Raw genomic sequence first — 26595 nt, 5'->3', positions numbered from 1 at the left:
TATCATAAAATTGTAATTCTTAATTATTAATTCATACTGTAATCATTACTTTATAGGAGTCATACGAGCAGCAGATGGTAGAGGGATATGGTGATGACTCCACTCAGCATCCACCTTTTGATCCTGCAGCATAGGTGACTGCAATTGGTGAACCCCAAAAAGGTCGTGTGTTCGGGTTTGTGAGTAATATGAACACTACACCAGTCATTACCTCCTACAGCTAGGGCTCTCAGAGTTCTCCCGCCAGCATCAACTCCCATCGTCTGATTGACCCTGCTATTTCTTGGGATGGTATCCGCCAGCTTCTTTAGGACACAATGCGTGACTTTTATTTTGACTGCCTTATAACACATATATGCATGATTGAATCACTATGAATTTTTTTTGACAACCTTACAACACATATATGCATGATCGAATCACTATGAACTTTACTTTTATTAATAGCCTTAGAACACATATATGCATGATTGAATCACTATGAAATTTATTTGACAGCCTTAAAAAACATATATGCATGCTTGAATCACTATGACATTTTTTTGACAACCTTAGAACACATATCTGCATGATTGCATCACTATGATTTTTTTGTCAGCCTTAGAACAAATATATAAATGATTGAATCAGTATACATTTTTTTTGACATCCTTAGAACACATATATGCATGATTGAATCACTATAATTTTTTTTGACAACCTTAGAACACATATATGCATGATTGAATCACTATAAATTTTTTTTGACTGCCTTATAACACATATACGCATGATTGAATCACTATGAAAGTTTTTTGACAACCTCTGAATTCTGTTAATGTCCTTCACTTTATTGCTAGTATATGTGTCATTCAGCCATGTTACTTTGATTGCCTTAGATTAGGTGCATTGCATATAATTTATTTCATCATATTTTGTTTATCAATACTAACATTTTGGTTCTCTTGTAGGATGCTGGAGATGATCAGCGTAGAGGAGCTGATGGAAGCATGGATGAAGGGGCAAATTGAGACAATGAAGAGGATGATGCTCCGAATCTTGGCGAGGATTAGATTCATGTGTTGAATTTGTTTCATGTACTTGCTATTTCAAATGAAACTCTTTGTACATGTTCAGTTGTAACTAATTAGAATTTGGCGAGGATTATACTGGGTTGTTAAATTTGTTTCACTTATAACTTGTGTTAAATGTGTTTCACCTGCTTTGTATATGTATTTTTTATGTGTACTTTGTTTTTTATAGACAGGCTATATAAATTGTATAACGAGAACTTTTTTCTCGATATTTATTTCAAACAAATTTTTTTTTTAAAATTTGTGATGGATTAGCGATAAATATTATCCATCGCTAATATCCATCACCAATTTAGCAACGGATTAGGGACGAACATTTATCTATCTTAAAAACGGAATCAGCCGATGTTTTGCGACGGAATGTAATCCATAGCTAATACGTTGGTAAATTGGTGACATATATTAGAGACGGATACATATTCATCGTTAAATTTTAGTGACAGATTTATGATGGATATGTATCTGTCACAAAACCAAATCAGTCTTTATTTAGCGATGGATTAGTGACAGATCATGACATTCGCTAATTCATCGCGAATTAGCGATGAAAGTATCGACAGATTAGTTTTGTCGCTAATTAGCGACCAGGAAATTATGATGGATGCTATCCATCGCTAAGTCATCGCCAATCCGTCACTAAATAGTTTAGTGATGGAATTATGATGGATTAGCGTCGGATAGTGTCTGTCGCTAATCTGCAAAATTCTTGTAGTGTTTGTGCACATGTTCTTGCCCTGAGGTGCCCTCGTACATGGCATGGCTGCACAAACAAGTATATATGATTAAAATAGATTAAATTAAGGTGACATATATAGAAAAAATGACATAATTAACATGGAAAGGACCACTTACATGCAACACTGCTCGATGCACCATGGTTAGGGGATGATACCTACGAGGAAGATCGCCATTTGACTCATCAAAAGAAGATGCTGATGTCTCCCGACCTTGAGCATCATCACCAAGATGAGTGATAGGAGGCACTAGAGTACTCACAATAGCTGCCCTACTTCGTGAACCTCACACAAATCGTCCCCGCCCTCTTGTCATCTATTTCTCATTAAAAAATGACATTAGATTAACAAAATAACAACATATATATAGTGAATCAAATACTTTCAATCTCAAAAACACTTAAACGAGTTTGACAATAGTTCAAACAAATAGCACGATAACTCAATGAAGACATGACAACATAATTCACCTAACTGGCTTTTAAAAGTGTAAATATCATTATAAGGTTAAATGGATAGAAAGTTGAGGCACATTTGTGCTAATAATGAGGATCTGACACTAAGAACTGAACCAAAAAACATTAGCTTTAACATACAACTCTAAGTTGTTTGACTAAAAATCCTAATTAAAAAACACAAAAAAATCTGCAATTATATAACCAGCAAACATGACGAAAAGGATAACGAAGGAGATCGCTTCTATGTCTAGTCAATATTTGTGGCATATTTGGTTTAAGCAAGTAGAGCCTGAAGGGTATTTACACCTGGTGCCCTAAAGCCACCTGGTTTGGGATCCACCAGCTTGAAAGCCTGTTACATGAACTTCATAGAAAGTCTAATAGATAGAGACATTGCACATGACAAGAAGAAAATTATACGTAAACAATGAAAATGGAAGGTCTAGTGACTCGAGCGATTAAGTCTGAGAGATACTCTATATCTGGTGCCCTAAGGTTGTCCGGCCTGGGAGTCACTAACCTAAAGCTCGTTACATGGGTCACAAAAACTAGAAATTTAAAATAGTGCTCAATTGAAAGAAAAAAAAAGTGAAAAATATAAAAATTAAAAATCAAAAGAAAAAAATGAGAGCTTAATGGAAAATTCATTGCTTAGAAGTAATTATGAAAAACTATGCAGTAAACATACAAGTGATGATAAATGAGCAATAACATGATTATACTTTATTTTATAAGAAAAAAAACATAAATGACTGCAAATTTTTAGAAAAGTGAAAGAAAAAAGTTTTTTTACTGTGGAGGCATGTAAATTCTAATTATGTCATAAGAATGTAAATTGCATGAAATACTTGCTTAAACTAATTTCTTAAATGTCTAATACTTTTTGAGAAAGAACTTTTTTCATGCATGACATAGATGTTTGTGGGTAGCATCACTGCAAACCCTCACGAGACCTTACTCGTCCACTAGGATAACCCAGGGGTTTAAAGGGCTTGTTGCATGAGCTAAATGCAAATTCCTATAAAAGTGAGTTAGGATTTGTATATTAATTATTTTTATTTGCATGTTTGTTTATTTTCTAGTTTCGTAGCTTAGGTAGTTTAGTTTTAGTTTGCTCGAGACTAGCAAACATTCAAGCATGGGGGTATTTGATGATGCATGAAATGCATATCATTTTCATATATTATTCATGCATTTTTATGTATTTTGAAGGATAAAAACCCATGTAATTGTGTATTTAGGTGCGAAGAAGCTACGGTTCGAATTTCACTCGAATCCGAGCTAAAATATAGAAATTGAAGCATTTTCAGGGTAATTGGAGCTAATGTCACGGTAGATTGGATTCAGACCCGATCCAAAGTTGAAAGATTAGATCATGGACTAAATCCAAACTTAAAATATCCATGAACCCACATGATCCATGAGCTTTTACTAAAAAAAACTTCTTTTTAATGCATTTAGGTAGTCATTTATAAATAATACATAGTATTAACTTGTAGTTAGAATAAAATGAGCTTTTAGGTAGTTTTTAGAATTTGGAATTAGTATAGGGATATAAATAGTGTAGAAAAATTAGGGTTCAACGTTTTTGGCTCTTGGAGAAAATCGCCCCCCACCTTTTAGTCCACATCTCTGTCCCCCTTCCACTCTCTCACCTCTTCACCATTTTCTTTTTTTCTTCTCATCTTGTTTCTCTTCTCCCTCCTCCCTTTCTTTCCTCTATTGTGTTTTGTGTTTTTCTTTTATGTTGTGTTTTATTTTGCAGGTGCTACAGATCTGCCCAAAGAGCTATATACTCGGATTCGGCTTGCCGTCTACCATCACCGAGGCCTGGCCTTGAACCCTCTTCAACCACGCCTCATTCTATGCATCCAACATCGATCTTTCCTCCCGTAGCTTGGCTCCCAGAAAGTTTCAGTAGCTGGAACTAAAGTGCAGACCATCCAAGACGTGTTGGGCATACTCTCCAACTCCATTGACCACTCGTGTTCTCCCTCGGCCCATCGGACAAGCCGAAAGGTATGTCTTCTCACCCTTGTTCTTCTAGGTCGCGTCGAGTCGTGTCGTGTCATAAGTCTAGTCATGGGTCTGTCCTTAGAGTGTCGAGTCAGTCCAAATTATAATGGTTTATCATTTAAAATTTTATCAAGATCGAGTTCTTGCTTGAGCAAGATCTGATCTTGAAGCCGATATTCAACCGCTTGAATCAAATCTCACCGATTTCAAGTTTAAGAACCAAACGGTTGAATAGTGTACAAAGTGTAAATAGTTTTATTTTTTATTTTATTTTTGTTTTAGTTAATTAAATTCTATTTTTTTTAGTCGTAACAGTCTGGTCGTGATCTAGCTGAAACTAGATCCGACTTATATCATTTAGTTAGGATCATAGTGTACCTGATTAGATTAGGGTTAGCTGGTTAGGGGCAATGTTAGTAATTCGGTTAGATTAGGTTAGTCATAATACTAATTTTAATATCTTTAATTCTGATTTTTTTTTACAGTAGGTTTGATTCTTAACAGTAGGTCAGTAATAGTTTAATTAGATCTTATTTTATCATTTATTTAAGTTAATGTTAAATAGCTGATATAATATATCATATTAGGTTAGCCGTTAGGTTAGTGGTAATTCAATAGGAGTTAATATTAATTTTACTAATCTTGACTTTGATTTTTAACAGCATCATAGCAGTAACGTAATTAGATTCTAGTGTGTTTTGTTAAGTATGCAAATTAATTCCATGTAAGTAGAGATAGTTAGTATAATATTTAATGTTAGGTAATTTAGACAAATCGAGTTTGGTAGTTTATTTCTTCTAATTATGTTTGCCATCAATGTCTATTTAATGTTATTAGGTTAGATTAAAGTAAGTTAGACTTATGTCAACATAATCTTTAGCAAGTAGCATATTAGGTTAGAGTAGAATTTTTTGAAATCCGTTGGTAATGTGTTTTGACTTTTAAATAGGGTTAGGTCTCAAAAACCGTGTTGTGTTACTTTAGGTAAGTCCTTGCTTGTTTCATTTAGCCTTAGGTAAATTGCATATTTTGAATTACTAGGTTAACTACTAGATTTTGAGTCTTTGTGTTAATTTTGGTAAATATTAATTCTGGTAGGTTAGCATAGGTAATTTTCGTGTCATTTGTTAGCAAGATTTGACTTTTAGTTAAGGTTTTTGAAAATCATGTGGTAGGCTAGTGTTATTTTAGGTAAGCAAGTTGTATTTTCCTTGGTCTTAAATTAGTTTCCATTTTTTATTCCTAGGCCAGATTCTTAAGTTGAATTTAGTTTCCATATTTTGTTTGATTTGTTTTAAAGTGGGGTAATTAATTTAGGTAATTGTTAATAAGTGTATATGTTTCCTCTCTTTCTTTCATTCTTGCTTTCCTTTCTTGAATTCATTTTCAGTAATCGAGTTATAGTCAATTAATTCAATTGTTTTCTTTACTTAGTTTAATTAGGTAAGTTTCATGTTTGCCAATTATTTATTAGCCATAGTGTGGTCCACTAGGGAGCATGAGCATCTAATTCTAAATCCAATTCAAAATTGCCCCCTTGTGCCCTAATTAGGTTAGTTAACTTAAGTTAGTTTTAAGTTATCTTTTAGATTTAAGTAAGTTGTCTTAGTTTGAAATTCACATTTAAATTCAAGTTAAGTTAGATAGTTTAGTTTGTGTTAAGTACATTAGGTTAATTTACTTGTATTATTTTGAATTAAATTCATTCTTTGTTTAATTAATATTAGTTAGATAATACACATTTAATAATTGATTAGTTGGTTAATTATAGTTAGTCGTGTAGCACTCCTTTTATTTACTTAAGCTTTTTTAATTTCATGTATGTTAATTAGATTTTAATTAGGTCATTTACATTTCTTTAGTGTTCACAATTTATAGTATTTAGTTCTTGCTTCTGATTAGTTAATTAGTTAGTTCACTTTATTTTATTGATTAGCAAGTAGAATTGTTAGTGCATTAGTCCTATAGTTAATTTTATTAATAGCATACTTAGTTAATTCATTTAATTCTCTGTTTTAGATTAGAGTTGAATTTGTTTAATTCATGTTCTTTTAGCAGTAATTAAGTTTAGCTTAAGTAGTTATTTAGTTCTTATAGTTCTAGTTAATTAATTAGTCAAGCAAAGCCAAAATAGTGATTTCTGCATGAGTCAATTTTTTATCCACTTCAGGTCATCATTTTATGTTTTTTTTAACAAATATTGATCTGTAATTTTTACACAGACTTTATCAACATGTCTACTGTGTCTCTGCCAAATTTTAAAAATTTTTATGCTGATTTGTTCAGACAATTAAATTAATTTCAAAAACTGGTTCTGCAAAAATTCCTGTTTTGGTTTTTTGTTGTCAAGAGGCATTTTTGCCAATTAAAAAATCATTTTCTCTGTATTTCAGTAGAATTTTTAAACTCTGTAAATTGGGTCTGATTCCTGAGTATTTTCAGAACATCTCTATAAAATTTTACAGCAATCAAACCCCGTTTACATTTTAGAAACCCCGATTTTCCAAAGTCTGCCCTTGTATTTTCTACTTGATTAGTAATTAGGGTAGTTTAGTAATTTCATTTAGAATTAGTTTTTAGTTTTTAATTCTGTTATTTCTCTGATTATTTGTAGTTAGATTAGATTTTGTTGCTTTGTTAGAAGTTAGTAATTTAGTTAGATTAGTTTAGATACTTATTCAAGTTAATTATTTAATCTTTTGATTCAACAACATTTGTAGAGTAGTTGTGATTCTCATTAGTATTAGAATTAGTTTAAGTGCATTGTAATAATTGCAATTTTTTTTTACTATTTTAGTTAGTTAGATAATTAGTTGTCTATTATGTCCTTAATTCTGTTTAATTTGAAGTACATTAGGTACTAACATTATTTTATAGGTTCAAATGCACATGGAGGAGGGCACGTAGTGAAGATCGATCCTTTGACTTCTTTCACTGACAATAGAGTCTCAGAGTTTATATTAGGATTTTATTTTTATTATTTATGTTTTTGTAAATATTTGAATTTTTTTATTTTTTAGGATATTAATAAAGTGAATAATTCCAGTGAATTGCATTTTGCCTTATTCTGTTCCCTGAGTTCGACCTGGTCTTACCACTAGTGTAAGCTGGTTTATTTTTATTATTTGGTGTACAGTTTACATACGGGTTTTATTGAAAATTTGTTTTAAAAATTACTTTCATAAAAGCTACACTGCAAAGCTTCACCCCATAGGGTGATGGGAAGGGTTGAGTAGTTCAACATTATACGTACAATTTCTTTAAGCGTAGGATTTCTTCTTTCAGCTACACCATTCTGGTATGCACTTCTCGACATGGTGTACTGAGGGACTATTCCTTCTTCCCTAAGAAATCGTGATAATGGTCATTCCTGTTGTCCCATCTCAGTGAAACGCCCATAGTACTCGCCACCTCGATCTGATCTGACTATTTTTATTACGGCCTCCAATTTGTTTCTCTACTTCTTTCTTGAAGTCTTTGAAGACATTATAGACTGCAGATTTTTCAAATAACAAGTAGAGATACATGTACCAGGAGTAATCATCAATGAATGTGACAAAGTACCTTTCTCCCATATGGCAAAGAGAGAAGGGTCCACATACATTCGTATAAACGATTTCCAACTTGTGGTTGCTCCTTTTGACACATTTCTTGTATGTGTTGGTTTGCTTATCCTTTATGCAATCCAAACACGATTCCTTAACTGTGAAACCAATGGATTTAAGAATCCTTTCTTTCACAAGTCATTGGATCCTATCTTTAGAGATATGACCTAGACGACGATGTCAGAGCATATAGGATTGTTCATCTAATAAGCCATGTTTATTGCCAATCAACACATTTTTTTAGGAAAAGGTTTCACAAATTTGGATATTAGTTTACAGATGATACAATCCATCACATACATTCGCGGAACCAACAAGAACAGAATTCTTATAGATAGTCATTTTTGAATTTTTAAATTTAAAACAATATCCAATAGAATCCAGTTTTGATACAAAAATGAGGTTCTTGTTGTATGTTGGTACATAAAATGTATCAAATAAGTCCAAAATAAACTCATTTCCCAAAATCACTCTGCAGGTTCCAACGACCTTAACATGTGAGCGCATCTTATTTTCTGAGAAGCTGCTTCTTTCATGATCCATTGGTTCACTTTTGTTCAGGAAGACCTGCAAGGTGTTGGCAATGTGGACAGTGACACCCGAATCAATCCACCAACTATTAGTTGGAATGTTGATCAAATTACATTCATGAGAAACAAATGACAAATTACCTTTCTTTGCCAGCTAGTTCTTGTGCCTCATGCAGTCTGCCTTTAAATGTCCCTTTTTCTTGCAAAAGAAGCACTTGATAGAAGATTCTTCACGGGACTTGGCGCCTGACCCATTGGATACAGATGTATCTGAGTTCCTCTTTGCCTTTTTCTCAATGGCATTCTTCTTTGGTCTATGCCTTTTGTGACCTTTATGAGAAGATACGTGAGCACTATGTATCTTCTTGGCTTTAAGTCTTTCTTCTTCCTCAACACACTTGGACATCAAGTTATTGAATGTTCATTCATCATTATGTGTATTGTAAGAGATCTTGAAGGGTCCATATTTACTATGCAGAGAAGTCATTATTAAGTGGACCAGGAAGGAATGAGATATGTTGACCTTCATGACATTCAATTATGTTGTTATATTTCTCATTTCTAGAATGTGTTGTCGGATGTTCCCCCCACCATATATTTCATAGATATTAACCTTGTCATCAAGGTGCTAGCCATTGTTTTATGTGAACTGACAAATTATGCCTCTATAGCTTCCAAAAATTCTTTTACTGTTCTATATGTGGGTATGACGCTCCTAATATTCTTAGTCATACAAGACTGCAGAAGCATTAGGCTAAGTCTATTTGAGTGCTCCTACTTATCAAAAGCAATTTTCTGTTCAGCTGTGCAATTATCAGTTAACGATGTGGGCTCATGCTTGCGTAGGGCTAAATCTAGATCCATATAACCTAATGTGAATTATACAGTTTCCTTCCAATCACTAAAATTTGATCCATCTAGAAAAAGGATATGACTTGGACCATCATGATCCACAGAATTGGACACTGTAATGACAAAAAGACATTCATAAATATTCATGCACATTCAAGATTTGAAAAGGTAAATACAATAATAAGGCCTCTTTATCATTTACACTTTTCTAGGCAAGTGCTAGGGGTCTTTATGATCCCACTTTGGTGAGTACCCATAACACGCAAATGCACTTTGCCTCCCACTATTTGATAAAACTAAAAAGACATGTAGCCAGATACAAGTCAACATGGCACCTTTGGGTGCTACATGTTTCATGTGTTGGGATACACTCTTTTCATTTTATCCTGCCTGACTTTGAACATGACATCACTGCCTTTGGGCAGTCCATCATTTCATTAAGTCTAGAACAATTCCAATATTGACTCATTCCATTATTGGTAAACAATAACTTAATTAAGCATACATTTGACCACTTTGGTGATTACAAGTGCATCTTAATCAAAATTTAAATACCATATATTATGTCAATATTGTCCTTATGTTGTACAAAATACATATTTCTAAAACATAAATGAAATATCATGCATCATAACATATGTATGAAATAAACTAAGTGTTATACATAGAATGTGCTTAAAACTCCTTAATTTATTCTAAAACGGAATGAATCAATCATAATGATACTTTAAAATGGTCCAAGAAAGCCCCAAAACCATTAAACAGACACCAAACCATTCAAACCGGTCACTTTATTTATAAAAAGTATTCAAAAGCATGATGAATGGGTCAGGTCAGGTTCAATGAGAAACAGTACCCAGGATCCGAAACAGTAAATGGATCTTGGTACCGGATCTGAAAATGGGTATTACTTGGGGTCCCATGATTCGATACCTGATGGATCTGAGTAACGGATCTGGATCCAAATCTGAAAAAAATCTGAGGACCCAGGATCTGAAAGCCAAATGGATCCAGGTCTTGGATTTGGATCTCGAAGCGCTCCACCAACTCAGGATCCATAAACTTAATGGATCTCGATTGTTATACCAGGTTGATAACAATGGCAGACCCAGAAAACTTAATGGATCCGGGTTGCGGGTGCGGTTCTCAGAACCTAAAGTAGACTCATATCCAAAAACAGAAACGGATCCAGATTACAGGTCCAAGACCCGGACCCCGCCACGGGTCGAGTCAGGTTCCCCAGATCGGGTCTACAAACTCTAGACCCAATCCAGAGTGTTAAATAAAACCCATTAGGGTTTTCCTTCTCCTTATCAAAACTTCTAAGAGAGAGAGAAAAGAGAAACCGACCGACCGAAAGCAGCAGACGACAAGCGATGGGCAGACCACTGGAGACCAGCGTCTCTGGCAGGGGGTGCAAAACAACGCCGAGAAAAGGTTTTCCCGACGTCGCTCCCCGACCCTAGCCAGAAACACAGATTCTCAATGGTGGTCCCATCTTGCCCTGAGTAACCCAACTTATAGTCGACATTTTTGTATTTCTGTTAAAACAGAAAGAGGGAAAAAATAGGGTCAATGAGAAAAATGTATGAGAGAACCTAGCTCTGATACCACAATATGGGGCATCAAGGAGGAGCATACACATTGACATACATGCATAACACATAACATAATACACACATATAAGAAGGGATAGGGCCACATACATGTCCCTACCATTGCACTGATGTGAGAGACGGATGATCTCCTCAGTCGAACTACTCCTGTTGATGAGTACATGCCTTCAAGCAGTGAGTGAGCAGGAACCGATCTTTGTAAGCCTTCAATTTCACTTTTTCTTTTTCTTTTCTTATACCACTGACCATCATTGTGATATATATATAGGTATCTAAGGGATACCTCTGAAGGATCACCATGCATCATACCAAAAGGTATGATGCATGGGAAGAGACACATATGAAGGGACACACTGTTTCCCAACATGAAGATGATGAACTAAGCATGGGCTTGCTTGGTGTGAGACATCGGCGAGCATCGGTGGAGGTGAGAGAGGGAAGGGTGGGTTGCCAGTGGTGGAGGTGTTTCCAGTGGAGGAGGATGGCAAAGAGAGAGAGAAAGAGAGTGGTTTTTTTTTACCTAATAACCTTAACGGCGTCCCTCGCCCTTAACCTGAAAATTGTTTAAAAGATGCTCACCATGTGGCAAGTATCAAAGCACACAGATGGATAGTCATTAATGTCAAATGACCTTATGTTAAGGAGAAAGTGGACCAAGATCAGGATTCGGTCCCAATCCAGTCCAAAGATCCATGAAACACTCTAGGAGATCATAACATCCCAAATGAAACTAAGCATGAGACCAACTTGCATAGTTCTCTGGGCATGTGTGGGACTCTAGTCAAAGACTAGGTTCAATGTAAAGAGGAAGCATAGGTCAATTTGCAGAAGAATTCTATAGCAGATAAAGTCCTTATCAAGAGTAAAGGTGCATGAACTATCCAGTAGCAGGACTCCATCCCATTGAAGGACTCCACACTAGAAAAGACTGTATTACATTTGAATTGTGATAAACTTGTAGAGGAATCCCAAAATCGTGTAACATGTTCTTATTTAAAGTAACCTCTCATCTATGGTTCATGTAGAGAGAGATAGAGAGAAAATCGTTGATCCGTGGATGTAGACTTTTAAGTCAAACCACATAAAATATTGTGTTTTATGTGAACTCAAACTCGTTTATGGTACGAGAGTGCTAGTCCTTCTGCAACCTGGTTCATGTTGGTTCCCTATCATAGCGTGTTCTAGTCTATGTTCCATCAATATGTGTTGCTATGGCTGCTCAAAACAACTCCATCGTAACAGGTGCAATTGATCTCTTTACTCTGCTTTCTACTCCCACTAGTCTACAACATTTTATGTCTGTAAAATTGTCTATGAATAATTTTCTATTGTGAAAATTATAATTTGTCCCACTGCTAAAAAGTTACAACCTTATGGGGTATGTTGATGGATCAAAACCTTGTTCAAATGAATATTTTAGTGATGTTGAAAACAAGACAGCGAAAAAACCTAAGTTTATTAAGTGGGAACACATGGATCAGCTATTGTTAAGCTGAATCTTGTCCTCCTTATCTAACACAAAGCATTGTCAAGTGGTTGGATTAACCACTTCATACAACATGTGGTACATACTTAGAAGAACCTATGCTACTCACTCTAAGGCTCGAGTGAAGCAATTGAAATCCCAGTTGCAAAATTTGAAAAAGGGATCAAATAACATTACTGTGTATTTTCATAAAACTAAAAGCATCACCCACCAACTTGCAATGGCTGAAAATATCATATAAAACAATGATCTTACTATGCATATCCTTGTTGGTCTACCCATAAGTCAATACATCTCATTGAATATCGTGTTGAACACTAGAGACGATCCTGTCACACCCGAAGATCTTTAGGGCATGTCACGAACTTGAGAAACATGAACCACTCATGGTTAACCTAACCTTTGAACAACCCAACCAAGGTCAAATCCAGAGAAATCGTGGAACCCAAAACAGGTACAACTCTTCACAAGAAAGAGGAGGGGGGCGACAGTCTAACAGTACTGGTCAAAACTATGGGTACAACCAGTCCAATTCCAATGGCTCATCAAATCTCATTATCCGTCATGCTTGTGGAAACCAATGACACATAGTTGCTCGGTGTCATACCACATGCCAATCCTGTAGGAAACAAGGATATGGTACTTTGCAATGTAAGGTATTCAAAATTCAGAAGGACCCTCTTAATCCTAAAGCATATAATGCCATCATGATGAATCACATTGATGATGGATCTTGGTTTTTCAACTTTGAATGCACCGACCATGTCACGACAAATTTGAACAACCTATCACTTCAGTCTAAATATCAGGGGAACAATCACATTTAAATTTGTAACGGTTGTCGCTTATAAATACATAATATTGGTGATTCTATTTTCAATAGCTATGACACTAAATTTGTTATGAAGGATATCTTGCATATTCTTGGCATTACTTGTAACTTAGTATCTATTCAAAAATTTGCTAATAACAATGATTTTTTTTTTATCATGATCAGTGTCATGCTAAGGATCGCAAGACGGGAAAATTAGTTCTACATGGTACAAATGACCGTGGGTTGTACAAGTTGGACATCATCAAACATGGTCCACAAAAGGATGATCATGGTGAGTTTGCCTATCTAGGTGAATGTACATCTATTGAGAAGTGACAAAAGGATGGGACATCTTTTGTTTCATATTGTTAGTTAGATTTTGAATAAGTATTGTCTTCCCATTTTAAATAAGCATCATAGTTTTGTATGTGAAGCATGTCAACTGGGTAAGAGACTCTTCCTTTTAACCCATCTACACAAAAAGTTGATGGACCTCTTGATTTAGTTTAGATGTTTGGAGACCTACATCGGTTCCTACTACCAGAGGACATTCATATTATGTTAGTTTTGTAGATGTTTTTTCAAGATTTACATAGATATTTTTTATTAAGAAAAATCCATAAGTTTTTCCCTTATCTCAAAGCTTTCAAAAACTTGTGGAAACCAAGTTTGGGAGATATATCAAGTCTCTCCAAATTGATTGGGTGGTGAATATAGATCAGTCTTTGTTTATCTAAAATTTTATGGTATTGAGCATAGATTCACCTATCCACACACACATGAGTAGAATGGATGTGTTGAACGTAAGCACTGACATATAGTAGAGATTGGTTTGATGCTTTTAGCTCAAGCAGAGTTACATAAAAAATATTGGGACTATACCTTCTTAACTGTTGTCTATCTCCAATGTTATCAAACAAAAGTCACCCTATCAAATCCTCTATATACCTTTCATGATTACAGGTTTCTTAAACTTTTTTGGTCTTCCTGTTGCCCACGCCTTAGACCATTCGATAACCACAAGTTTCAGTTTTATAGCAAAAAATATGTTTTCTTGGGTTACAGTGTTCAACACAGGTATTTTTGTCTTGATCCTAGCATAGAAAAGGTTGTTGTTGGCAGAAATGTCTAGTTTAATAAAAGTGAGTTTTCCTACAAACCCCTCTGACACATGTCTACAACTATTCTTCCATCCTCATCTTTGGATGCCTCAGTACCTATTCCTATTCCTCTACAGAATAGTGTCCCCCATGAACCCTTGACTGGCCCTCTACCCAATGTGCCTGTAACCTCAACTTCATGTCTAGCTTTGGGTATCAGGCAGCCTATAATATAACCAAACATTCTACTCACCCCACCTATCACCTCACCGTCCCACCCTACACCCAACCCAAACCACCCCCTTTGCACCCACTCTATGATTACCTGTTCCCATACGGGCTCCCTCAAATCAAAATCTTATATGGTTACCAACTATCCTATTCTCATGGTGCACCTCACCGAGTTCTACCTAGATCGTGAACCCACCTGTTTCACCCCCACTGGCATTTTGCTATGGCTGATGAGTTGGGTGCAAGTGGATTTTTAAAATCAAACATTGTACAAATGACACTCTATAGCAGTATAAAGCCTGCCTTGTTGCTAAAAGCTACAGTCAGTAAAAAGGAATTGATTATTTTAAAACTTTATCTTGTGGTTAAACCACCTATAGTTCGCATTATGCTCACTATTGTTGTCTCGCTGGGATGGTCAATTCGTCATCTTGATATTCATAGTGTATTCTTCCATAGGATCCTAGCTGAGGAGGTGTATATGACTCAGCCATAGGGTTTCTTGGATCCTCACTTTCTAGACTATGTTTGTAAACTATCTAAGGCTCTCTATGGTCTTAAACGGGCCCTGCGTGCCTGGTACCAGCATTTGAGTAGTTTTCTTTTCAGCATTGGCTTTGTGATTTCTCGTATTGACACTTTATTGTTTATGTTTCACAAGGACACTCTCATTGTTCTTATCCTTGTTTATATGGATTATATCATCATTACAAGTAGATCTCTTGATTATGTTGCTCATATCATTAATCAATTAGACTCTAAGTTTTCCCTCAAGGATTTGGGGGCCTTCTTGAGGCCTCTTTTACACCTAATGGGTTGTATCTGTCTCAACAAAAGTATATGCTGGATATACTAGATAGTACCAATATGTCTGGTGTCAAACTAGTTAGCACCCCTAGGGCCACTTCTATCCAGTTATCCATCTATGAGGGCAATCATTTACCTGATCCAACTCAATATTGATAGGTGGTGATACATAAACAAATTTTGACATTTCATGTCTGAGTTGCGTACCAAAATTCAGTGTTTTTGACTTGTTATAAAGTTCTATTGGCGTCAACTTTATTTTTTACCTTTAAAATGATATCTTCAAGGTTTTTATCCAAAATATCAATTAATTAGATATTTTTAGCTTTTGAATGAGCCAAAAATTAGGTCAATATGACATCAAAATAGAAAGTTATGTCTAAAATAAAGTGACTTATTTAGCAAAAAAACTTGTTTTTTAGGTAGGGACTATATTTAGTGCATTTATGACTATTATAATGATTTAATTTGGTTGTAACTCAAAAAATAAATTAAATTTGAGGATGTTATCTTTTCAACGCATCAAAAATCACCACAAACCAACATCTAGATTGAAAGTTATGGCCAAAACAAGTTAGCTTGTCAAGCCTGTTTTGCCCAAAAACACTGATGACGTTTCAAATATTATGGCTTGTCGTTAGAGCTTTTTCCCAAAAACATTAACCACAACTCATTTATCATTAGAGGTCCAAAACATCAAGAATTTTTGTCAGAAGTCAACAATTATCGTCCAAGATTTCCTATAATGACAACTAAGTTGTCGTCGTTAGAGAAAAAGTTATCGTTAGTGTCACTTGTCATCAAAGCTTGTCGATAACAACTTGTTGTTAACTACCTTTCTTTGCATGCTTTTGGGATGAGATTTGCCTCATCAGCCTTCCAAACTCAAAAATAGAAAGTTACTCTCTCAAATTTTCCTTTCTTTGATAAAACACTCATCCAAGGCAATAAACCTTGGACAAATCTCAGTCTTCCATTCAAAGGCAACCTATTTCAGAACCATTTATCTACATGGATCTCGGATATACAGGAAATGTATCCAGATTCACTTAAAAAACTATAAAATAGGAGACCGCTCACATACTCATTTTGGTATCTGGCATCTATCTCTCTTAGCACTGTCAATCTGCCGAAATCTCTACAAGACCTAGCCCGACCAACCTAGCCTAGCCAACTTAAACTAGTCGATCAAGCCCACCTAACCAAGTATAGGACCCAGATCCTTTGTCTCACCCTCTTTTAAAGCCTATGCCTAGCCGAAGTGTCTTTCGTATTCTCCCATACTCGTCAACAGCAGAAAGGTCTACCTAAGCTTGAGCTAAGATTTGGTTTTCAGTTTTTAGAAAGTGCACCACGCTTGACAGTTATGTCATAAATAAAACACAGATACAATGCTATGCGATGCAAAAAAATTTTGAAAATAGGACATGATGATATGGAGCATTTTAATTTTGAATCGATAAAAATTATTTTAATATTTAATACTAAAAATATACTTTTATTGCAATAATTTTAAAAACATTAAAATAATGATTGCACCTGTTAGTTAGGGGGGGTGTCAAAGGGTAGGGACCCTATAAACATGGTGGGTCTGAACCCGAATCTGAATAAGAGATGATCATATTATGCCTGGATCTGGGTCCAATGGGATCTTTTATAAGAAAAACTATTCTTGGATCAGACAAGAATTGCATAAAACAAAACCGATCCTTTGCAGATATTAATCCAAACTCACATCAGACACGGGTTTGGTATAAAATTTCATAAACCATATCCAACCCATATAATAACCAGACCTAATAGTTCTGATCTGGACAGTTAATTAGACCTCTTTTTTTGTTATCAAACCCTAACCCTACTACATCCAGTACATTAAGTCAGCGGGGATCGCGTGATAGTACCGTGATGACGCGCCTGGTGTTAGTGTCTGTATCACTATGTTCGCTCATGTAACCAGGGACACTTAGCCAAATTGGGGTGTCCCTGTGATCTTGCTTTGCAAGGGATCCAAATGTCCATTCCCCAACACACGGCTTCATTCCTATCGGAAAAAAAAGAACACACGCTCATTGAGCTGTACTCTCTCATGCATAGTGCTTTTGCCCTTGCATCTGACATGCTTAGTTCTCACTCACTCTGCGGTCATGCATTTGACCAACCAACCAGAAGTTAGCTTGCAAATCCAAAAAGATTCTACTGTTAGTATTTAAAAAAAAAAAGAGAGAGGTTCCAATTGAAGTCAGGGACAGAATGAAACGTTAAATGAACCTAAGTAGTGACTTTATTCTTCTCTTAATCATATCATATTCTCCACCTCAACACTTCTTTAGCCTCGTACGTATTAAACTAGAGTAGAAAACAAGTAGCAATTAGTTGGGCTCCACCATGATAACAGCAAGGCTTTTGGTATTTCCTAGATGTACGACGCACACATGCAGACACCTGATCCGAGCTGTGGGGCGACTCGTGTCAGTTAGGTCATTATGTTTGAAGCGCGGGATGGTTAGGCCCTTGTGTTAAGGAAAAACAAATATCTTTTTATGATTAAGGGTGTGTTTGGATTCATGTGAATTCTTGGGAATGAGAAATCACATTTCCTCAACCACAACATTTGGCTTGTTTGGATGCTTCTCCTATGTAGAACTCTAATTTTCCACATGTGAAAATGTTGGGGTTTCTTCCCTTATCGTCCTCTAACACTTTCGCATCGTCCTCTCTCACTTTGGTCTGGTCTGATATTTAACGATTGGAGGAAACCCATAGTTCAGGTGGTCTGGGAAAGGAGAAATTGATACGAAAATTTATCGTACTGTTGTTTTTAAAAAGTGCATTTTTGCAAAAACCCACAAATATGCCAACAAAATTTCTCTGTCCAAAATCATTGATCCCATACTTATTTGGAATCATTTTATTCTTTGCAACATATTTTCATGGACATCTAGATGTTCACACAAATTCATTGTGTTGACCTTGAGACGTTCGCACAAATATGTTGTGAACCTTCGAATATGGTTAAAATTACCAAAAAGGTTTCTAATATATTTATTCAAATCTCTTGACATTTGTACACATATATTGAGAATCTTCGAATATTGTTAAAATCACCAAGAAGATTTGCAATACATTTGTGCATAACAGAAGAGGTTCACAACATATTTGTGCAGACCTCTTGACGTTCACACAAATATTTGGCAAACCTCCGAATATTATCAATATCACTAAAAAAATTTGCAACATATTTTTGCAGACCTGCTTATGTTTGCACAAATATGTTATGAACCTTCAAATATGATTAAAATCGCCAAGAAGATTCACAATATATTTGTGTGGACCTCTTAATATTTGCACAAATATGTTATGAACCTCCAAATATGATTAAATTAATCAAGAAAATTACATATTTGTGCAGACTTCTTGACATCCAAATGTGGTTGAAATTACCGAAGAGATTCACATAATATTTGTACCGACCTTCTAACATTTGCACAAATATATTGTGAACCTCCAAATATGATTACAAACAAACTAAAGAAATTTACATGATCTTTATGAGACATTTTGACATTCGCATAAAATATCTTATAAACCTTCAAATGTTTATAGTAGCATGATTTTATACTCTTATAAATGCTTGTGTTTTTTTGCGACTCTATTTGCCTCTCAAAAGAACCGTGTGTATTATCCTCAAGCTCTATATAATTTCTTGGTGATTTATGTGAATGCCACATGACATGAATCTTGTCAAAGATTTTTTTATATTTAGTGGTTTGCATGATAATTATGTGAATGTAAGGAATACTCATTGTCGATATTTTTTGAATCTCGTAAGTGATTTTAACCACATTTGAAGGTTCACAATATATATGTGAGAATGTGAGGAGATCTGTGCAAAAATATTGTAAATCTTTTTGGTGATTTTAACTATGTTCAAAGGTTTGCAATATATTTGTGCAAATGTCAAATGTCAAGAGGTTTCTATAAATATATTTTGAATCTCTTCCATGATTTTAACCACGTTAGAAGGTTTTCAACATATTTGTATGAATGTTGGAGACTTAAACAAATATTTTGTAAAGGGTAAATGATCTTAAATAAGTCAGAATCAGTGGTTTTAAACATGCAAAAATTTTGGCATATTTATGAGTATTTGCGAGAACGCACCACTTTTTGAGGACAATACGATCAATTTTTGAAATCGATATCCCACCGTATGGTCCATACCTTAGTGGTTAAAACTCTTCGACCATCTCTTAGGATGCCTCCGGTTTTAGCTTTTAAGGCAGGGGACGTAAGATGCTCCACATATCGAACTCTTGACATCCTTAACTTGAATGTGTTAGGCTCACCCACCTCACCAGGTATGCGGTGACTTGTGTGTGACCATTTTAACCTTTTAACTGTAGGGCTTAAAACGGCTAGTCCAATATTTCCTGGTGAGCCAGAGCCAGTTTTTAAGATTCAAGGGTACGTGTGTTAGGTAGCAGTTGAAATGAGACCAAGTTACTCAATTGTAGAATCATTGGTGCCAGTGAACTCTTTTTTCTTTTTTAAGTCGGGTTAGGCAGACCCTACCAGTTATATAACTATATCATTGGGTTTTGAACCTGCAACGTCCCAACAACAGAAGGTGACGTGCACTAGCTGCTCCTACCAGACTTGGGGAGCCCCCGTTGGTGGTGCCCGTGAACAGACTGACTTGATAGCTTTGGATTTGATCTATAAAAGTAACCCGTTCAAAAAAAGAAGGGAAAAAGTAGAAACTTGATGTACAGCACCAAGAAAACCAAGGAATAACTAGCATGACAACATAACCAAGTTTGAGTCTAGTCTCAAGTCTACATTCTAACACTAAGGCCGAACCCGGTTCGGCCTACGGACGATTCAGATAAACTATGGGACTTGACATCAAGCGATTCCCAGCCGTCGATCCTAAAATCGAAGTGGGTAGCAGTTGCTGCCTGATTGTACCACCATCCAACTGGTGTACAACCCATTCGAGTGATGAACATGAGTCAGCTTTTGCAGGTGCAAGCCACTCACGCACGCGCCACTGCCAGCGACGCCACGTGCGGCGAAGAGGGCAACGCGCCTCTCTCTCGTTACACAGTACATTCATTTTTTTTTTCACGCCGTTTTCCCATCAAGAATCATTATTTTAACCAAATCGAAGCAGATCGATTTCTCTGCTATAAAATGACCTGTCATTTTGATCAATCTTCCTCCTCTGTTTCTCTTCCATTCCCTTTCTTTAAACCCCATAAACTCGGTAGATCATTTCTCCCACTAAAAAATTTATCACTGTTTTCTCTCTCTGTGAAAAGGGAAAAACTAGACTCTTCTACCCGGAAAAGAAAAACCTTTACTGCTATAATAAATGCCCGCCATTGGATCCCCTTCATTCTCTTCATCACAGAAACCCCTCCAAACCCATTTATCTTCTTTCCTTTCTCAACCTGACAAGGGTTAAAAAGAATAGCCATACCCATTACAAAATTCGCCATCTCTCTCTGTGAGAAAGAGCCCTTCACTTCTGCTTCAACAAAAACCCATTCCATTTTCCCACCCCAAAACGGTAAAAACAAGAAGGCCCACCATCCCAACCACACCAAAATTCAAAAAGGGTTCAAAGAGAAAGCAACCCCATTTCCCCCCTTCACCTGACACCACTTCTTCCCTACTCAACACTACCACTCCCTCCGGATGGAGATTCAGGGGAGCAACTCTTTCGATTCCGGCAACCCATCGACGGAGCTGAGGGAAATCGAGGAGCCCAATTCGTGGGACGCCCAACGATCCCCTGACGCCCGGGCGAAGTTCCTCTGCAGCTACGGCGGTAGGATTCAGCCGAGGCCCCACGACAATCGCCTTTCCTACTGTGGAGGGGAGACCAAGATCCTCTCCCTCGACCGATCAACGGCCTCCTTCACCACCGTGATCGCCAAACTCGCCTCCCTTTCCGGCATCGCCCCGATCTCGATCAAGTACCAACTCCCCGGAGAAGATCTCGACGCTCTGATCTCGGTGACCAACGACGAGGATATCGAGCACCTCATGGCTGAGCACGACCGGTGGAGAGGCACCCGGAAGGTGAGACTCTTCCTCTTCGAGGTCTGCCGGTGCCCACCGGTTCCCACCCCAGATTTCCTCTTCGGACTCGACGATCGGGCCAAGAATCCGCCGCAAAATATCCCTACCGGCGAGAAAGACGACACCCATCTTCCAGATTCTTCGGCGGAAGAGGGAGAAGCGAGCGAGAATCAGGCGAGCGAGGCCGTTTCCGGTGGCGATCTGGGGGCGTACGTGTTTCCTCCCCCGCCACCTCCTCCGGTGGCACTGGGAATCCAGCCGGCGGGTCCTCCGCTCGGTTATTTTCCGGTGATGGTCGGGCCGGGGTACGTGGGGGTCCCACACCACGCCGCCGTGCTCCCGGGAAGTCACTATTCCGACGCCGGGTTCCGGCGGGTTGCGTACGAGGCATCGCCGATAAACGCCGGTCAGCACGTTTATTACACCAGTTCGCTTGTGAATGTTGGCGCAGAGTGTAAGATTCCGGCACCGGGAAACGGCGGTCTCCGACAGATTCCCCGGCTGGAAATGAGGGCGGGGAAACCGCCACTGCCCGCGTGAAGTAAGGAGTTCTTTTTAAGTTTTGCGTTTTTCTCCAGGTTTTTGGTTTGAGGTGGAGCAATAACTTTTGGGGATTCTTGTATGATATCCTTTTTAATATAATTAATTAGGTTATTAAATATGGTTAGAAACTTTAATTATCTATGAAGTCTGGATATTTCTTGATTTGGAGCGATAATTTTTTCATCTTATGGTGGGATTTTTGGTATAGTCTTCTTTTACGTTTGTGCGCCTACGAATCTATGACCAGGATTCTTGTTTTAGGAAAATCTTACACAATGATTTCGAATCTCACGGCTCAGTGGGAAAGCAAATCAGATTTGTTTCATTTTCTCTGCTCCATTTTCTCACGTTTGCTTGGGTATGAGAAAACGGGCTGAATGAGAATCATTCTCTCATTTGTGTGAATGCAAGGGAATGATTGTCAGGTGGTCTAAACAAGCATCCTCTTGATATTTTATATGCTTTCACAATGGCTGTGGATAATGTGCAGTTGCCCTTAGTAAAGGAAGCGGAACACTTGGTCTTTTTTTTTTTAAAGTTTTGAAAAAATCTGTTTTTTTGGTTTGCAAAGGTATTTTCTACTGCAGGCAGGCTGCAGCAACACGTCGATTTTTTTTAGTGCTGCATTTGGGTAAGATGAAGTCCTAATATTTAAGTGGTAATTACTCCATTGAATTTTATTTTACTATCTTGTAAGCTATGAATCCTGCCCCATAACAAGTGGCCCCAAATGGATTAAACAGAGAAAAGGCCCCAAGAGTATGTCAACAAGTGACGCAGTGAAAAGATAATTCCGAAAAAGGAAGGAAAATTAAAGAATAGTACTTTTGTTTTAGGTAATATACAGTTACCCGTCAAACATTAATTCATCATATGTGAGGTGACTATATGAAAATTTAGAGGACTTCCACCAGTTTTTTTCCCGTTTAAAGAAGGAAAACCCACCGGTTTGGCTCCAATGTCTTGTTACGGCCTGAGTTCTACCGAGTCATTGATTGTGACCCTGTTTCAATATACATAGCGTACAACTTCACATCTATTTCCCCTTTGGTTCGACAAAAGATGCATACTTCAGATACCCAACTCTTGATGTCCTTCAACTTAAACGCTTTAAGCCAACTCACCTAGTCAGGTGTGGGGAGCCCTAACAGGCTAACCCCTACCCCTACCAGTTTATTCATGAAAAACTACATATTTTCAATATATATATATATATATATATATATATATATATATATATATATATATATGGAATCAAGAAAAGATGTCAATATATTGGTCGATTCTCCTAATGATGCTCATAATTAATCTGTCACTGCCATTTTGGCCAAGTAATGGGGCCATGGCATTACAACTCTTGGGAACAAAAAGAACCTGAAATCTCTGAAAACAATACATGACATCTAGCCATGAAGGGATCACCAAGCCATTCCTCCCTCAACCTTCAGAACTCACTTATGCCTTGTTGGGGGACAGATTTTCTGTTTTAGTAGGACATGTTAAGTGTTGGGGTATAGTAAAGGTGGGTGGCGTAAGGCAAGGTGGTGGTGGTGGGGACTCCACTGGGGGTTTTCTTGGCTTGGGCGAGGGTTCGTCATCATAAAAAAAAATCAGTTGGTTGGAGGAGAAAAGAGACGAAAAAGGATGAGTTGGTTGGCGTTGTTATTTATTGCTTGTTGGTACACTGACACTAGTTATTTGTTTTGGTTGCTGTTTTGCATGTGGAGTAGTACTCGCTCTCGTGATTTCTTGAATTGCTATGCTTTTATACTTTTTGCTCTCTCTTCCCCCCGTGATCTGGCAAACGAGCTGAATGAAATGCGGCTCATTTGCTAAATAACAAAATTGTTTAGGATTTGAACTTTTAAACTTGCAAGCCAAATACTTTCACCATCCATACTCTATGATATAATATATATTTTGCACTAATTAATGAGCCTATATTTAGTTTGCTGAGCTGCACACCCGTTATTCATATTCAGCTTCCTTGCCGAGCTCCCCGAGCCAATTTCACGTGTTCAAAATTGTTAGTTTGTGAAAGAGGGTGAACCTGAATCAAAGGTCGTACATAGTTATTCAATAAATCGTCAAGAGCATTGCCTTTGAATCACAACCTCAAACCTCACTGTTAGATTTTTTATTTTCGAAAATCTATAATGTCTGCATTTTTATGCACTTGTCTTACTTAAAACTGGCCCTGGCCCCTTCAAAGAGGGTTGATTGAGGTGTGCTTAAGGGAGAAATGTTCATTCAACTCAAGATTGCATCCATTGGATTCATAGTTATTACATGTAACCACTAGAAGTGACCCCTCCTAATGATTACCTTTATCACCATCTATTCTCAACATCTCTCGCTAACTTGGCTATAAGAGACAATTTTGTATCACCAAGTTTTCTTTCACTTTTGAATTTTGCATTGATATATTCATGTTACATTTATATACAATTTTTTTTATACATACCTCATAAGGTTTTTATAACTCCATAATGCAGTTTTTTCATACATTCCTCATAAGACTTTATTGTAATCTTCTCCAACTCACATGCCTTAAAAGTCATTTGCTTTCAACATTTCTTAATCAACTTTCATATCTCATGAAGGTAAATAATCAACTTGGTACTTGTTTTCTATTTTTATATCATACACCAAACAAATAATTAATTTTTTAATTATAGAACATAAGGCACATGCCATAAAATTATGATATTAGTTGTTACACAAATCATCATCAATATACTTCTCATGGACATGTGAAGTTTTTTATACTCATCATAAACTTATCATACTATGCACAAAACATATTTTTCATAATATCTTGAGAATAATCTTAAAGATATATGAGTTTTCATGTTAACATGCATATCAAGGATTGAGACTTATTTACATATACTATAATTTTTTTATTAGCATTTCACCATCATGATCCAAGTCATGTCTATCTCACATAGATATATGAAATTTTTAATAATCCTTTTATTATAACTCTCAGTGCAAATAATGCATGAAACTTATGCATTTTAATAGATCAACATATACTCTTATCTATGGTACCATCATGGTGAATTTTGAGCATGTTTTTGCTCGTACATTACATATCGACAATGTTGTCTTTTTATCTCATATAAATCAATTATTCACGTAAGTTCATATATAAATTGGTCAAGAGGTCTCTTATGATTTTCCCATAACCTTAAGGCATCTTGTGTCAACATTACATATACTCTATATTAAGTCATATCTTGACTTACAAATAGTAATTACATGCACATTAGTAAGAAACATTCATCACTTGCATGAATCCATGACAAATACACATAATTTTCACTAGTAAACCAAACTCTCACTATCTATATTCATTATTCAAAACAAGAAAAATCAACATTGTGTGCATTCCCAAACATGTACTTTTATTTATCATATATTTGTAAAAATATGTTCTAATCAGACTATCAATTCCTTATTACTTTGAAACGATATGTATCCAAATTCAAACCACTAATTAGACTATCCAATTCATATTGCACATCATGCATTAGCCTTATGATATTCAATTAGTTTTTCATACAATCAAACCATTTAAGAAACTTAATACATGATGATTGATTATCATTATTATTCACATGAAAAAATAAAACTAAATTGCGCTCTCACTTTTTTCATGCATATTAATTTATCAATGGAAAACATCTCATGTCAAACACATTTATTTTTTAAGACAAAACATAAGTCTTCTAATCAAAACCAATTTGATATGAATTATATTCAAACCCATTGAAAGATTCTTTTTTTATATCATCACAATGATTATGTCAAAGGTCATAAACTCATTTTTAAGAAACTTGACATATCAAATGACCATTGGATCGACTTTATCAAACTGGATCAAACTGCCTCAACTAGGTCTATTCAAATTCAATCTGATTTGATTGTATCTAATCTAGTTAATACATCATTGTGCAATCCATTAAGGCCCATCCAAATTAAATCATCGAACGGGTCTAAGTAAACTTCTCTTGATTCAGGAATAAGTAAATTTTCTTTGATTCTGATACAATCACAATAAGTATAATTGAGTTTCATACAAACTGATTTTACATACAATCCATCAAGTTTAAACCAAAATCCTGAATCCAAATCGACATGACTAGAATAAGTTTGATCATATTTTCTAAGTTCAAACACATCTCATAAATCCAACTTTGTGTAAATAGATCCAAACAAGGTTCACACGATCTAATAGGATCTAACCTTGAAATAAAACAACAAAAAACATCTTTTATGTTCAAAATTAACACTACAAGAAAAACTGTTTTTGCTGGCGCACAAATAGCGCCACCAAAAATCTTTGCTAGTGCAAGAATGCACCAGCAGTTGCGCCAAGAAAGGCATCACAGTTAATGCATTTCCTAGTGCAACTTTATACCGACAAGAAAAAATGGTTTTTGTTTGTGCAAACTTGCACCAGCAAAGATTTAATGTTGGTGCAATTCTATGCGAGCAAAGATCTTTCACAAAATAAAAAAGATCTTTTATTGCACCAGCAAAAATTCTTTGCTGGCGTAAATTTGTGCCAGTAAAAATCTTTTTAAAAACAACAGGATCTTTACTGGAGAAAAATTGCGCTAGTAAAAGATTTTTGC

At 36.2% G+C, this 26595-nt stretch overlaps 1 protein-coding gene across 1 annotated transcript; it reads left to right on the top strand.

The window, feature by feature from the left end:
* Positions 1–20828: 20828 nt before the first annotated feature.
* Positions 20829–22120, top strand: LOC149828788 (uncharacterized). Its single transcript, XM_090016974.1, has one exon. It carries the CDS (start codon positions 21023–21025, stop codon positions 21947–21949), a length of 927 nt encoding a protein of 308 aa, XP_089873100.1. The 5' UTR covers positions 20829–21022; the 3' UTR covers positions 21950–22120.
* The last annotated feature ends 4475 nt before the right edge of the window (positions 22121–26595 follow it).

The sequence above is a fragment of the Nuphar pumila genome, chromosome 9 (genome assembly GCF_984573655.1).
Source record: "Nuphar pumila chromosome 9, dmNupPumi1.hap1.1, whole genome shotgun sequence".
Classification (NCBI taxonomy): Eukaryota; Viridiplantae; Streptophyta; class Magnoliopsida; order Nymphaeales; family Nymphaeaceae; genus Nuphar; species Nuphar pumila.
The sequence above is the reverse complement of the archived record's forward strand: the minus strand, read 5'-3'. Positions and strand labels throughout refer to the sequence as shown.

Bases quoted from the DNA above. Each gene is read 5' to 3' on its own strand.
- LOC149828788 (XM_090016974.1), top strand. From the start codon at position 21,023: ATGGAGATTCAGGGGAGCAACTCTTTCGATTCCGGCAACCCATCGACG.